Below are 16,716 nucleotides of genomic sequence, written 5' to 3'. Positions count from 1 at the left end.
ACTCTGTAACTGAAAGTAGTGCTGCTGCCTCCATTTTTCCCAGGTGTTTCCTGATTTTTTTAAATATTTTTATATATATTTACATATTCCATTTCACTACTAAGGTTATCTTTTAAGAGGAACAAATATATTCTGACCAAATCACAGGAAATATTATCTTTTTCCATATTTATTATTGTAGACTTGTCTATACAACAGATTAGAGGAAATGCAGTTATTAGTTGTAAAGCACAAATAAGACTATCTTTTCAAATAAATACATAGCTTTAAAATAAATAAAATACACTTAACAAATTCACATTTACCTCTGACACAGAAAGTGACTGCACCGTACCAAAATGTGCATACAGTGAACAGAAATAATTCCTATAAACACAAGGCTGATTGGTCCAAGCTGTAGGGGGAAAATGTATAAGGTTTAAATATTTAAGTTTAACAAAAACTAAATTGCCTTATAAGCAATGAGACAATGGACTACTCTTTTGTGGGAACCAATTTGTTAGACAAAATGATTAGTCATTTGCATAAAGGAAAATTCATAAACTTCATTCTGAAAGAATTTCAGCAATACTTAAGGACACAGGACTCCATCTCATCAGCCTGCCTATCCAAACCCATGAGTACAGAGTGTAGCTCTGCAATATGCTAGGGCAGCACACAATATCACATCACCTCGGACAGCAAGTCTGTGACCAGCAGTCCCACAGTTATGATTAAATGTGACTAGGAATCGTATCAGAATGACTAAAAAGCACTGTGCCGATCTGGGGCGGTGCTTGCTGAGCACTTACTTCATGGGGGGAGGTAGGCCGAGAGAAAGAGGATTTGAAAAAGTGGTGTATAAAAAAATTACAAGTATCTGTTTGCTAAAATCAAAGTAATGCCTGGATTATTGAGACCCTGACAAAATACTGTCAAAATTTATTTTTATAATCAGAAATGTTTACATTTCTCTAAATTAGGGTGGGCAAAGTCAAATGCAGGGAAAGGTGATAATTAACACTATTCTTAGAAAACCGGTAAAGTTTTAAACCTCTGAAAAAAGGTTAAATATAATTTCATTACTTTGTAAGTGAATTCTCCCTTATCTAGATTCTCTGCAATTACAGTAATTGGTTATAACAATATTTGTTTTCAAAAGATAGTTATCCCTTTTCTTAACTATTACTCTTTATATCTGAAAACTACATTTCATTCTGAATTTTTAAAACTATAAAATTTCACCAATATAATATAAGCTACTCTATAAATACATCTCTCAATAGGAGTACATCGCTTAAATCTCTGAAAAATCCAAAGGAATAACAAGATATAACCATACTTGGAAAAATCAAACACTATTTTAGGATCTTTCTGTCAAGTATCATAAATATATAACTAAGCAGAAATTAAAAGAATAATTAATTGTTTTTTATTAAATGTTACCATCACTGTTCACCCAATCTTATCAATACAATCTCACTGCCACCTGATCAGGTTATATGTAACTAGGCCAAAAATTAGCCTGCAATTTCTGCTGTAATCAGGACTGATGGCTGTAATTTAGCTAGAGGTTACAAAGCAAAGTCTTACCACTATGCCTGCATTTTTTATGGCCAATGGAAGCCCCAAAAGTCCAGTTCCAATATTTCCTTTAAGAAGATGCATAAGAGTTTGCACAAACCTGAAAAGTAAAAGTTGTAAGATTTAAACATTTTAGGAAAAAAGCTAATAAAAATCACATGATCATGGTGTTAGCATTAGGAGGGAACTGAAAATTAATCTAGACAAAGCATCAAATAGCACTTCCACACAACCAGAAGTTGAATTGGCCAGACACCATATTTGGTTCAAGTTCAATCTTTGCCATTTAAAAGCAGAACACAGAGGATTATTATGGAGATTAAATTAGATATTTAAGTGAAAGTATTTTTGTACATATTAAATACAGAAAAGGTAATTTTCTCCTAAGATTCTTTGCTGTTATGACATTCAGAACAATGCTGAAGATAGAGGTGCCTGCGGGACTCAGTCAGTTAAGTGTCCCACTTTGGCTCAGGTCATGATGTCATGGTTTGTAAGTGGAGCCCCACATCTGGCTCTGTGCTGACAGCTCGGAGCCCGGAGTGTGCTTCAGATTCTATGTCTCATTCTCTCCTGCCCCTCCCCCACCTGTCTCTCTCTCTCAAAAATAAATAAATGTTAAAAAAATTTTTTTAAAAAGAACAAATGTTGAAGGTTATACAGGGCTAGGCTGATAAAAAAAAGCAATTTATTGACACTGTCTACTGTCATCATGGTACTAAACATACGGGACCTATGATTATCAACCTAACAAGGCGTTAATTAAAAGAAAAATCACACAAGTTTTAAAACCATGTGTATCATCAGTTAAGATAAATACTAACTAACATTTAGACACTGGGTACTCCCTAAGGAATTTCACCTAAGTTTCCAGGAAGCATTTGAAGGAAGTCTCTTGACCAATGGAAAATAAACTAGGAAGAATAGTCCAAATTTTAAACTTATAAAAAAACCCAAACATGCTTATCTAAATTTTTTTTAGTTTATACTGTTCTTTTCTGATCAATTAAAATGTAACTTTGCCTAGCAGTTAAATTACTATTAGAGTAAGAACTTACTCAAATCTATCAATGTTGACAAAATAACAGAAAGGGTTCTAAAAGGTTCCACTGCTTTCCTACCACCATGACTTTGTTTCACATCATTAACTCAGCATAAACAAGTGTTTACTACCTCCCACCGTCTAACTCCTAACTCCTAACCACTTCAGAAGCCGATGCTCTTAAAATTTCTATACTTTTCAATTGGCTCTCTTTTCTTGCAGGATGTATAGCATTTAATAAGTACTGCAGCAATCCACATCAACTGCAGCAGTTCCCACACACAGCTCTGTATTTTAGGTGTATTTCTTCTTTCCCAAGCAGACCATAAACACCTTGAGGGTAGGGACAATATCTGACTCATCGTGTGTCTTCTGTAGCATCTAGAAAAGTGCTTTACCTATAGATTACAAAATAGATATTAAAGGAAAAGAAAAGGACACATATAACCGTAACACTTACGAAATACCCTCTTGGCCATCTAGCTGGTAGTGCTTCTGAACAGGCAGCAGCTCCTGCTCATGCTCTTCATCTGATGTCCCATCAAAATTCTGCTCATTTATTAAGGGCCTCATTACATCCATATCTTTAAGAAGAAAAACAAAGTACTTCACTATGATTTTAAAAGTTGAGTTAAAGTGGTTAACTCAACCACTTTAAATGAATTTTTTAAATGAATTTTTTAAAACAAGGACATATCACTTGTACTCATCTTTACCATTTCCACCCTGAGTTAATTCACATTAATACTCTGAGTTTTAGTATATTTAAAAAACAACTAAAAAACAACTAGACTTATTTGCTGGATATTTTGTTTGGACTAAGCAGTACAAAGTGAAAAGCTTAAGTATTCAATGCAAAACGTTTTCTGCCTTGTCCGCATGAGGTTTATAGCAAATGATCCCAGAATTATGAGATGAAAAAATATAAACAATCAAATGAATTTTTACCTCTTGTCTTCAAATCATACCGTATACATAAATAGTAATCACATTTTTAAATACTTTAAGGTATAAAGCCATTCCAATCTTTTAAATTTAGTATCAAACTATACTTTTATATCTAGCAGTTTTCAGCATGACTGGTGAAATTCTAATACAATCCATTAAGCTCAAATTTACTGACATGACTAATACGTATTATCAAGGTCTCAAGTATACAATTTTTAAAATAAAGCTAATTTACTTTGAGAGAGAGAGAAAGAGAGTGCATACATGCACACACAGGAGAGGCAGGAGAAGGAGAGAGAACAAATTCCAGGCAGGCTCCATGTGATGTGAGTGTAGAGCCTAACACAAGGCTGGATCACAGACCATGAGATCACAACCTGAGCCGAAATCAACAGTCAGACACTTAACTCACTAAGCCACCCAGATACCCTGAAGTATAGGATATTTAAAAGAAATAAAAAGTTGTTCCCTTCAAATAAACACAATAAATCTATGAAACAGATAACTGAAGTAATCTAAATAATTTAATTAGGAATGACTGACATATAATTTTTTAAACTTTTTATTTTGGAATAATTTAAAACAAATTAAATTTGCAAGAATAGTACCAAAAAATAAATCCTCCTATATATCCTTTCCAGACTTACCAATTATTAACATTTTGCCATGTTTGCCTTTTCTTGCTCAAATGTTTAGCACTTTTTATGAACTGAGAGTAGGTTACATATATCATACCACTTTACCCTGAAGTTAGCATGTATTCTCTAGGAACAAGAAGAGGTCCTTGAATGTTCACATTATGGTTATTAAACTCAGTTTAATATTGGTGCAATACTTTAATTCATATTCCATATTCCAATTTCATCAACTGTACCAACAAAGTTCTCTCAGCAATTCTTTTTGGCACAGAATCATATATTGCATTTAGTTGAATTATTCTACTGGTTACTTTTGCCATTATGTCTTAATCCTCTTTTTTTTCTTCCTTAATCTTTTACTATCTTGTTTGTCAGGTTTTTCTTTTTTTGTCAGGTTTAAATGGTATCCTCTGGGGGCACCTGGATGGCTCAGTCAGTTAAGTGTCCAACTTCAGCTCAGGTCATGATCTCACGGTTCGTGAGTTCAAGCCCCACGTCGGGCTGTGCTGAATGCTTGCTCAGAGCCTGGAGCCTGCTTCAGATTCTGTGTCTCCTTCTCACAGGATCTGTGACAGTGGGGAGCTCTATCTCTCTCTCTCAAAAATAAATAAATGTAAAAAAAAAATTAAATGGTATCCTCTGAATTCCACCTCTTACCTATATAACAATTAATCGTATTATTCTACTTTTGCCTTTCTTTTATTCTCTCATTTCTTAGTTGTGCTCTATTTTGGTCCTATATACAATGCTTTACACACTGTTATTCCAGTCATGACTCTGCCCATATCTAAGACTTATATATACAATTGATAAAATTAAATGCTTGCTCTTCATCCTCTGCCAAAGTGTTCTCAATCATCTCTTGGCTGGAAGAAGTTCATTCTTTTGGGGACTGTGATCACAATGACCTATAGGACTTGAGAAAACACAAATTGATGTACCTCACCCCAAAGCTTCTGATTCAGCAGGCCTGGGGTAGGCCTGAGAATATGTATTTCTAAGTTTCCAGGTGATTCTGATGTTTCTGGTCTGGGAACCACACTTTGAGAACCACCGCTCTAGTACGTTCTCTGGGCACAGTATTTCCTAAGTTCTAGCATGCTTTACACTGTTTTTCCCCAGCCTTGATATGAAGAACAGCTTGATGTAACACCTCTGGCTCACACTTTCTTTGAGTTTCTTGCTTAACAGGCTACTCCTGAGAAGTATGATGCCAAACTAATTTTCTGAGCCATTACATACTTTGTCCTTTTTGCTTGAGGTTTCGAGGAAATTTTCTTTGTCTTTAAGATCTAATCGTTTTACTATGATATGTCTTCAGTTTAAGCATTTTGAGTCAATTTTCCCAGGGACACGGTGGGCCTTTTTGATACATAGATTTCAGCTTTCTTATTTCTGGACATTTTTCTTAGAATAGTATCTGTTTAGTCCAAATATTTTGCTTTTCTTTAGAGATGCCAATTATATGTCAGATCTCCTTTGCCTATCTTCCATTTCAACCACTTTTTCTTTGACCCTTTTGATGTCTTTAACTCATTTAAATTCTTCTTTGAAATTCAATGACTCTTCTATATTTTTATTTCAATATGTTCTCCCTTGGACACCTTGTATTTTATTATTTATTTGTGAAATGCCTACTGCTAGGCATTTCATGGACAGGGATCCTAATTTGAGAGTATGCCTCCTGCTAGCAGAATGAAGTTCAGTTTATGTAGTGGATGATGTTGACTTACTGGGGTAATAGGGAGCAACTGGTATCTTTCTGGTTCTCTTTCATTTCTCCAGGATATTAAACCCCCATTGATTCCCCTGCCCCTTACTTTCTTCTACTTCTTCACCTCTAGGTATAAGAGGGACATCTCAGTTCCTCCCTTTAACTCCTCCTCCAGAACCCTCCCCACTTTCCCTGCTTGCAGCAGCAACAGGAACTCTTAATTTTGCTGTCTATTTCTTTGCTTATAGAAAATTTGAGGTTGGTGGTATATTGGTCTTCTACTAATGCTAAAAGAATAACTTCATGAATGGTTTACATGTGCTCCTTTTTGAATTAACAGTTTTTTTGGTGAGGAGATGTAGAGAGATTACGATTTAGGCAGCCTCCATTATCCCAGTACTAACTGGAACTCATTACAACAGTTTTTCATAAGAGTAAAGTTATACTTTAAGATACTGGAAGATGCTTTAGCTTCATAATATATATTATTGTAATGCATTTTGAAATCAGAAAGTATGATTAGCTTTATTCTTTTTCAAGATTGTTCTTGGTATTGGGGTTTTTTGGTAACTAAAACAGTATGACACTGGCATAAAGATAGCCATATGGACCAATGAAACCAAATGGAGAACCCAGAAATCTATGTATATAAGGTCAACTGACCTTTGGCAGGGGTGCCAGGAATACACAATGGAGAAAACCTCTTCAACAAATGGCACTGGAAAAACTGAATATCCACATGTACAAGAATGAAAGTGGATCTTTATCTCATTCCATACACAAAAATCAATTTAAAATATATTAAAGACTTAAATACTTGCAAAAGTCTCAGACATTGGTTTTGGCAATGATATCATGGATATGACACCAAAAGCACAGGCAACAAAAGCAAAAATAGACAAGTGGGACCCACGTCAAAGTAAAAAGCTTCTATACAAGAAAAGAAACAACCAATATAGCGAAAAGTCAACCTACAGAATGGGAGAGAATATTTGCCAACTTTGCAAACTATATATTTGATAAAGGGTTAATTTCCAAAATATATAAGAAACCCCTACAAGTCAAAAGCAAAAAAAAAAACACAAAAAAAACACCTAGTGATCCAATTAGTAAACTGGCTAAAGATCTGAACAGATAAAGAAGATACACAAATGGCCAATGGATTTATGAAAAGATGTTCAATGTCACTAATCAAGAAAATGAAAATTAAAACCACAATGAAATGTCACTTCATACCTTTAGGGTGGGTCATTATAAAAAAAATAAATAAATAAAAAGGTGGGGCACCTAGATGGCTCAGTAGGTTAAGCATCTGACTCTTGATTTCAGGTCAGGTCATGATGTCACGGTTCACTGGATGGAGCCCCACCTTGGGCTCTGCACTGACAGCATGGAGCCTGCTTGGGATTCTCTCTCTCTCTCTGTCCCTCTGCCCTCCCTGTTCACACTCATTCTCTCTCTCAAAATAAACTTTAAAAAATATGCTACAAATACTGGTGAGGATGTGGCAAAACTGGAGCCCTCATACACAGTTGGTGAGAATGCAAAATATTGCAGCTCTGAAGGAAAGCAGTACAGTGATCCCTCAAAAAATTAAAACCAGAAGTACCATATAACTCAGTCCCACTTCTAGGTGTCTTTCCATAAGCACTGAAACCAGGAGCTTGTAGAGATGTTAATACTCCCATGCTCAGGGTGGTGCTATGCACAATAGCCAGCACGTGGAAACAGCATGCACTGGCAGATACACAGTAAGAAGATAGGATATATACATACAATGGGATATTATTTATCCTTAAAGAAGAAATTCTGCAATATGCAACAACATGGATAAACCTTGAAGACATGCTAAATGAAACAGGCTAATCACAGTTCAAATACCACCTGATTCCACCTAATTGAGGAATTTAAAAGAGTCAAACTCATAGAAACAAAGACTAGAGTGGTGGTTGCCAGTGGGGAGGGGGAAATAGGGAGTTGCTAATCAACATGTATGAAATTTCAGTTATGCAAGACGGGTAAGTTCTAGAGACTTGACATACAACATTGTGCCTATGGATGACAATACTATACTGTACACTTAAAAATCTGTTAAGAGGATAGATCTCATGGTAAATGTTCATACCACAATTTAAAAAAACAAGATATTGGAAAGTGCTTGAAAATAGTCTATTCTTCAGTCATTTAAATATTCCTCCTCTAATAATGTTACTAATATGTGTAAAATAAAATCCAATGAATTAACAAACATTCTAAATTAATGAGGATTTTCTATAATTAAAATTACCCAACTTTGCCTTTGGGTAGTTTTTCTAACCCTTGAACCTTCGGGACGTTCTCCACAGACTGTTTTGCAGGATTTCCTAGTTTCTTGTTCTTCAGTATCAACAGTGACTCAGCTTACAACTATGCACAGTGAAAATTCAAGTAAATTAAGTGTTTCTCTATATTAGGAGCTAGTGCTAGGGTATCTAACACACATTTACTCTGATATCTATTAATATTATAAATTATGTTTGCCTTTTGTTTGAACAGATCCTCTTTTTCTGTTACACTCTATACAAAGTAAATTGACACTTTATCTTGTAAAACCACTGCATTAGTTTGTAAGGGCTGGTATGACAAGGTACTACAAAGTGGGTGGCTTAAACAACAGAAATTTATTATCAACTCTGGAGGCTAGAAGTCTGAGATCAAGGTGTTGGCATGGCTGGTTCCTTCTGTGGGCTAGGAGAGAGGGTTCTCTCTCTAGAGTGTTCGAGGCTGTTCTCCTTGCTGGTAGATGGCTATCTTCAAGTTCACAGGGTATTTTCCCTGATGCATATCTGTGTCCTAATTCCCCCTTATTAAAGATACAAGTCATACTGGATTAGTGGACCACCCTACTCCAGTGTGGCTTTATCTTAACTCATTATGTTTACAATGATCCTATTGTCAAGTAAGGTCACGTTCTGTGGTACGGAAGGTTAGGACTTCAATATATGAATTTAACTGACAACAATCATCGTTATTCACTGCATCACCTTTAAACAGAAATGTGTTAATATTTTCATTCCAAAATTTATTCCATTGCCCTTGCTGACTCGAGTTCATTTGCATTTTTATTCATTCAGCTATTCAAACTGTCATTATTTGAACTCTCTAATTTCTTTCTGCCACAGGATGTATTGTATGTTTTGCACATTACTAAGTACACTATTTAAGTTCTCCATAAAGATAGTTATTACTACCGAGGCGCCTGAGTGGCTCAGTCAGTTGAGTGTCCAACTTCAGCTCAGGTCATGATCTCACAGTCCATGAGTTAGAGCCCCACGTCGGGCTCTGGGTTGACAGGTCAGAGCCTGGAGCCTGCTTCAGATTCTGTGTCTCCCTCTTTCTGCCCCTCCCCTGCTTGTGTGTCTGTGTGCGCTCTCTCTCTCAAAAGTAAATAAACATTTTTAAAAGTTTTAAAAAAATAAAAAATAAAGATAGTTATCACTACCAATATTTTAAAAATTTAATAATCATCTATTATTTGAAGCATACTTCCCAAAAGATAACAGCAAGGGAAAGTCAGTAAAAAAAAAAAAGCTTTCTCACAACTTATGATAAGTTTACTTTTAATGGCATCATCAGATCATTTATTTTTATTATCTGTTAGTTAAACCTGAATATCTAGAATTTTTAATATAATCTATAAGTACTAGTTCTACTAGTTCTATAATTCACAGAATCAAGTTTTTAAAACAGGATTACAATGTACACTCAAATTCCCAACTAAAAGTTAGTTGGGCTCACAATTACTCTTAACAAATTTACACTTCATAGAAACTGTCTTTAATAGTGTAATGCCTTATAGTTTAAACTTTTCCCTAGTTCTTAAATTCATTATTTCTCAATTTTATTTGGTCTAGGAAACATTAAATATGACTGTGAAAAAACTTTTCATATATATTTCTTTGCTTTAAATCCATTTGTCTCTACCCTAACCTTTAAAACCTTAATAAAAATTTAAGTATCCCAGGAAGCTTCTCAAATAATGGTGAGATTAAAAAGAGCTATTTTTTTTTAAATCTGAAACTATTTGAGATAAAAATTATTCTTAACAGCATTAGCTATTTAAGAAGTACATTTTCTAAATTGATTCTCATCTACCATTAAGGCAATATGACACATTATTAAGTAACCATATGCTTAAATGTATTTTTAAAAATTACACTTAAAAAATAACTCTCTAAATTTTTTCTCTGTAGTTTTAGCCTGTATTATTTAGGTAACATTACATACTAAGATATATGTATTTGTTAAACTAAGTAAACTAAGAGTAGGGGAAGCAGTCAGGTTTTAGGGCCGATTATAGTATCATGATTTTGTATCATGATTTGTTTGTATGAAGTTTGAATGATACAAGATAGTTACTGAATCTAAAGAATACATTAAAAGACTCCTAACTACAAATATCTGAGAAAGTGATATATACCCAAGAAGTGGAATCTTTAAAAGGTAAAAGCCCACTGAAGCCAGGATTTCTGAGGAAGAGATCTATTAATAGAGTCAACCAGTCATTTAACTGGTCATATAACTTTTAGAGGCTCCGGGTAATACTTAAACATAAAATGAGAAATTGTATTTTTGTTACACAGTTAGGCATACTGTATAGGAAAATGCAGTAAGATTGTTTTCTTACATCTAACTGTTCAATTTTTTAGGAGAGGTATTAGCATGGGCATCCACCCTGAGAATGAGGGGGGCATTCTAGGCTTGAGAATAGGCACCTGCTTGATTATCTTTAGGGTGATTTAATGTACATGTAAATGGCAGAAGATTAGCTGGGAAGCTTGAAAAGATTTTATAACTTGTGCTAAGGAATCTGGACCTAATCTTACAGGCTGCGAAAAACCAGAGAGAGAATTAAGGTTGAAATGATGGGATCCGCATTTGAGTAGTAGCGCCCTCGCAGCAGTGTCAAGGTTCCATTGGAAAAGCAGCAGCCCTAAAGTCAGAGAGACCAATTAGAACACGGTCCAGGCAAGAAATTGGTGAGGGCTTCAAGTGAACTTGGTTCAAGAGAAAAGAGTGGTTATTTAGAGGAGAGGACAGAAACAATAAGACTCATTGACCAACTCATATGGAAGGTATGTGGAAGGAACGGAGGATGCTTCCTAGGTTACTGCCATGGAGAAAACTGAATGGATGCTGATGTCACTGAGAAATGAAACACAGGGAGATAGAGCACGTGGCCCAGAGCCCATGATCACAAATATAAAGGTGTGGGTTGAGTCCCAATCCTGCCAGTACTAGCTCTGGGAATCTAAGCTAGTCTTATGACTTCAGTTCTGCCACAGGGGATGATCTCTCTTCCCTTAGTGGCATTTTTCTCTTGCGTCAGGCCTTGGCAGACGCTGCACACTCTCTTCTCCCACTCCCTGTTCTTTCCTTCCAACTCTGTCTAACCACCACACTTCTTGCTCATCGTTCAAGTCTCGGTTTAGACACTACTTCTTCCTAGTAGCTTCCTTAACCCCAAGTCTGGCTTAAGTCTCTCTCCTAGGTGTTCCCACAGGACTCTACAATGCTCCTGTAATACACTGTATTGTAATGGCCAGGTTTACTTGTCTGCATTCTCCTGAAGTGACAGAAGTGATGTCTGACTTGTCTGTTAGCGTATCCTCAATATTTGGAACACAGTGGATGCTCAGCAAATGAACAAATAAATGGATAAAAGAGAAAGCAGCATGCTAAGGAAGAAATAGGAGTTTAATTTTTAAATCACATAACCTGATATTATACTGAAGGAGCAGTTAGAAACAGAAAGAAGGAGACAATTTGGAGCTAAAGATAAAGATTTGAGAATGACATCAGAATGTGGGTAATAAACAATTGGCATCAAAAGGCAGGATGATGTCATTCAGAGACTGTATGGAGAAGAGTAGAGCTGAAGACAGACTAATAGGGATCCACTAACCTTTTAAATTCAAGTAAAAAGATGGAAAAAGTAACTGAAAAGGAATGATCAAAGCCCCCAGTGAGTTTGGTACAAAGGTATCTAAAATTGTAAGCCAGAGACTAAGGTTTTCAAAGCAGTCTTGTCAAGAACCACAATTCCCTTCTTGTGAGCAATTTCTGGCTCAAGTTCAAGGAAAGCAGCACCACTAACCATATCCTTCTCTGTTATTTCACACTGTCACATTACTGTTACCTCTCTGATCTCATCTCCCAGTACTCTTCCCATTGCTCACTCCTCCGAGTGTTCACTCCCTGTCAAAGAGGGGGAGGTGGGGAGAATTTGTGTTCATCTTCTCTCTCCCAGAAACATTCCACTGTAGAAAACCAGAAAGAGGTGTATGTGGAAGTGGTTACTAGGATGATCTGGACTGAATGTTTGTGTCCCCATAAAATTCATGTGCTAACACCTTATCTCCCAATGGGATAGTATTCGTAGGTAGGGGCTTTGGCACGTAGTAAAGTTTAAATAAAGTCCTGAGGGCAGAGCCCTACAATGGGATTAGTGTCCGTGTAAGAGGACACTCTTTACCATGTGAGGACACAGCAAGAAGATGGCCATCTGTAAACCAGGAAGAGGGCTCTCACCAGGAACTATATCAGCTGGCATTTGTCCTTGGACTTCCCCACCGTCAGAACTATGAGAAAGAAACGTTTGTGGTTTAAGTCACCCAAGTTAAGGTATTTTGTTATAAAAGCCTGAGCTGCATAAGACACAACAGATTCAGACTTGCCTTCTGATTTGCTAGAGAAGAGAGGGGCAAGTACTGCCGCCCTTGTGCATGTGAGCACGGCAGGCAGAGCTCACTGCAGACGTGGTGTGGGGGCACAAGTCGACCACAAATTTCTCAAGAGCCTCTCTTTTTTTAAAAATTTTTTAATGTTTTATTTATTTCTGAGATAGAGAGAGAGAGAGAGAGAGAAAGCAGGGGAGAGTCAGAGAGAGAGAGAGACACAGAATCTGAAGCAGGCTCCAGGCTCTGAGCTGTCAGCACAGAGCCCGATGTGGGGCTCGAACCCACGAACCGTGAGATCATGACCTGAGCCGAAGGTAGATGTTTAACCAACTGAGCCACCCAGGTGCCCCTCAAGAGCCTCTCTTGAGGGACTGCCATGGCCTCTCACCAACATCTACAGACAGGAACCCCTCAGCACTAAGGTCTGTGCCTTCTGATTAAATGTGCTCATAAAAGAGGTTGCAATCCTTTTTAATTCAGTTTCACAAATATTAACACCCAATATGTGTCAGGTATTATTAGATGCTGGGAATAAAGCAACTACTAAAACTAACAAAAATTCTTGCCTTCATGGAGCTCAAATTCTAGTGAAAGAGACAATATAAATAAATAAAAGAGAAAGTACGTTAGTGTTAAATTCTAAGAAGGAAAATAGTGATTGGGAGGGGAGCCTGTGGTTTTACATAGGACAGCTGAATTAGGCCTCATTGAGAAAGTGGGATTTTAAAGAAGAACTGAAGGAGGAGGGGAGAGGTGAACCATGTGGTTATCTGGGGGGACAGTAATTAGGCAGTGGGAACAGCACAGACAAAGGCTCTGAGGATATAGAGACCCTGGTGTGTTCAAGTAGGAAGGAGGCCAGAGTGAGCAGAGAGGACAGAGCAAGGGGAAAGTGGGAGAGATCAGAGGTAACAGAAGTGACAGATGGTACGCAGCCTTGCAGACCATTCTGAGTGACACGAAAGCCACCTAAAGCAGTGTTGTACAACAGAAATATAATGTGAGCCACAAACATAATTTAAATGTTCTAGTATTCACATTTTTTAAAAATGTAACAAGTAAAATTAATTTTAATAATATACATTATATCACCCAATATATTCAAAATATTATTTCAAAATGTAATCAACATAAAAAATTACTAACAAGATACTTTACATTCTGTTTTTCATACTAAGTCTTAGAAATCCAGTGTGTATTTTACACATACAGCCTATTCTCATTTGGACAAACAACATTGCAAACACACATATAGTTAAGATGATCACACTGGACAGCACAGCAACCAAGTTTTGTGCAGAGGAGTGACCCAATCTGATTTATATTTTAACCAGGGTTCCGTGGGTCTACCTTCTCATGTGTAAAAGGAGAGTAGTAACTTCTGCCTCACAGGGGTTTTATGATAATGAAATGAGGTAACATTTATGAAGCACAGAGCCTAGTCCTTGGCACATAAGCAGTCAGTAAATACTAGTTTTCATCCCCTTCCTACACAATGATATATTAGAAGCAAATCAGGCTGCACAGGATTTTAAATGTAAATTAAATTAATTACAAGAAATTAATTAATTTACTATCAACAATTAATAATTCTGAGCATTTTTGAGGTAAAACTATGCTATAATAGTGAGGAGGTAAAATATGGCATGCTGGTCAGAAGGAAATAGAGACCAGCAGAAGAGACAAATACTTAAAACCTAACATGGGCACGGGAAAAGCTTTAACAAAGTTAAGAAGGGTATAGAATAAAATCAGAACACTCATATAACATAATTAAAAGTTACAAAATTACAATTTATATTATGATTTACTATTATTTGCCAATGTCTTGCTGTAATTTCTGGCCAAGTACTGAACTGGGCAGTTCTAAAAAGTGCTATGTGATTACTATAGATAAGAGTTAACAATGCCTTAGAAAGTAAAACACTATTAAGCAATGGATAGCAAACTACCTAAACACAGTTATTTCTATTTACAAACAGAAAAATTATAGATGAATAAGAAACACCAGCTTCGTTCAATATTATACACCATGCATGATATACCATATGCATACATGAATAGTGCAGAAAATTGGGACATTCTTATTTTAGGCAGTATTTGTATGATCTCTTAGACTGCCCAGACAATTATTTCAACCTCAATTTCCTAACCTAAAATCAACCTAAATTTCTAGTCGTAGTTAGAATTAAAGAAAATCACACTGATTTAGCAATATATCTTAAAACCTTAAAAATGTTTATCCTTTTCACCTAGAAATTCCACTTCTGACAAGCAGGTATATAGAAAAAAGGATTACTGCACAAAGATGTTGAATGAAACATTATTTATGGTGAAAATTTGGAAACAACCTAAATGTGCAACAATCAAGAAATTGCTAAATTAACTACAGGATCTCCACTTTCTGAAGCATTACGCTGACATTAAATTACAGTTTTGAAGTCTGAGTAAAACAGGGAAAAGTATATCATGCTGAGTGTGAAAAAGCTGGATAATCACAGTATGAATTCAATGATGCTTTAAAAAGTTGATTTAAAGTGAAAGCAAGGAAACGTATCAAAAATTGGAATAAGTTAACGATAGAGATGGAAGAGAGTTATAAACTCACATTACTTTTATAAATAAAAAAAGTAATAAATCACTTTTGTTTTGACAATGGACAAACTAAAAGTAGAAATAACTTCTTTTAATATAACATACCGTGGCCTTCTAAATCTATAAACTACTATCTATGTAATACGGAAACAGTAACTGTCTTACTCATTTCTGAAGCGGTGAAAATATGCACAGCAAGAAACCTTCCAGAGCTTCCCGTTGCCTATGAAATGAAGTGTAGACCTTACGCTGTACAAATGGCTATTTATATAGCTTACTAAAATCTGTATCTTAACATCTCTACCAGTGCCTTTTATACAGACATCCAATTTTAAAATCTGCTCATTGCAGAAAGTAATATATGGTCATTGTAGAAAATCAGAAAATATATAAATAAGCAATATTTTTAAATTAAAATTATCTCACCAGCCAGAAATTACCACTCGCAACATTTTAAAGCACACAAAAATAGTCACTCCTGTATGTTCCCCTTCAGTCTCATGGCTTTAAGTACTATCTAAATGGCGATGACTTCCAAATTTGTATCTCCAGACCAGATCTCTCACTAAGTCTAGACATAAATCTAATTGTCTACCTACTTAACATCTGCTTGAGTATCCTCACAACATGGCAGCTGGCTTCCCCCCAAGTGAATGATCCAGAAAAGACAGGGCAAGGAACAATGCCTTTTCAGACCTGGCTTTGAAGTCATATCCATTATCACTTCCACCATCATCTATCCATTGGAAGCAAGTTACTAAATCCACGCCACATTCCAAGGGAAGAAAATTAAGTCCCCCTCTTGAAGAGACAAACACCAAAGAATCTGGAGATCCTATAAAAACCACCATAACATATGAGTTGATAGCAATTTCATTCTTCTGGATACTCAGGGCCCTGGAGTCATCCCTGTTTCCTGTTTCACTCTCAACCCTCATCTAGTCTCACAGGAAATCATTCTGCTTCTACTTTTGAGTATATCCAGAGTCTAGCCATTTCTCTCCAAGCCCACCGCTACAACCATACTTCTGTAAAGGACATACCCATCTCTTTCCTGAATTTCAGAAAAGAAGAGTGAGATCAAGCCCCATGTCCGCACTGGGAGTGCAGAGTCTGCTTGGGATTCTCTCTCTCCTCTCTCTCTGCCCGTCCTCCATGCACACACTCTCTCTTTCTCAAAATAAATACATAAACTTTAAAAAATATATATATGGCAAACATCTTCCCATATTACTTTTAATGGCCTATTCACTATATGGCTATATCACAATTTATATAAACAATTTTCTTTAACTGGACATTTAGGTAGTCAGATTTTCTCAACTATAAATAACATAGTGAATGTCTCTTGACATAAATATTTGTTACATGACTTATTTCCTTGGGAAGTATTTCTAGAAGTAAAATTGCTGTGTCAAAGGATAGGTGCATATTTAAGGATAAATACATTACACTGCTCTTGCCAGCAATGCATGAGAATGTCCATTTCCCCACATC

General features: G+C 36.1%; 1 protein-coding gene across 2 annotated transcripts in view; it reads right to left on the bottom strand.

Moving 5' to 3' along the window:
• Positions 1-16,716, bottom strand: part of SLC36A4 (solute carrier family 36 member 4) — a 101,248-nt gene that overhangs the window by 34,812 nt on the left and 49,720 nt on the right. For both annotated transcript variants that reach the window (XM_077780615.1, XM_077780613.1), the window contains exons 2-4: positions 3,066-3,189; positions 1,573-1,663; positions 306-394 (exon numbers count right to left, since the gene is read on the bottom strand). In XM_077780615.1, coding sequence (XP_077636741.1) covers positions 306-394; positions 1,573-1,663; positions 3,066-3,187 — 302 coding nt within the window. In that variant the 5' untranslated portion in view covers positions 3,188-3,189. The remainder of the gene's footprint in view (positions 1-305; positions 395-1,572; positions 1,664-3,065; positions 3,190-16,716) is intronic.

Source organism: Crocuta crocuta, unplaced genomic scaffold, assembly GCF_008692635.1.
Source record: "Crocuta crocuta isolate KB4526 unplaced genomic scaffold, BGI_CrCroc_1.0 scaffold78, whole genome shotgun sequence".
NCBI classification, from domain to species: domain Eukaryota; kingdom Metazoa; phylum Chordata; class Mammalia; order Carnivora; family Hyaenidae; genus Crocuta; species Crocuta crocuta.
Note: the sequence above shows the minus strand (reverse complement) of the source record. Positions and strands in the feature narration are given on the sequence as shown.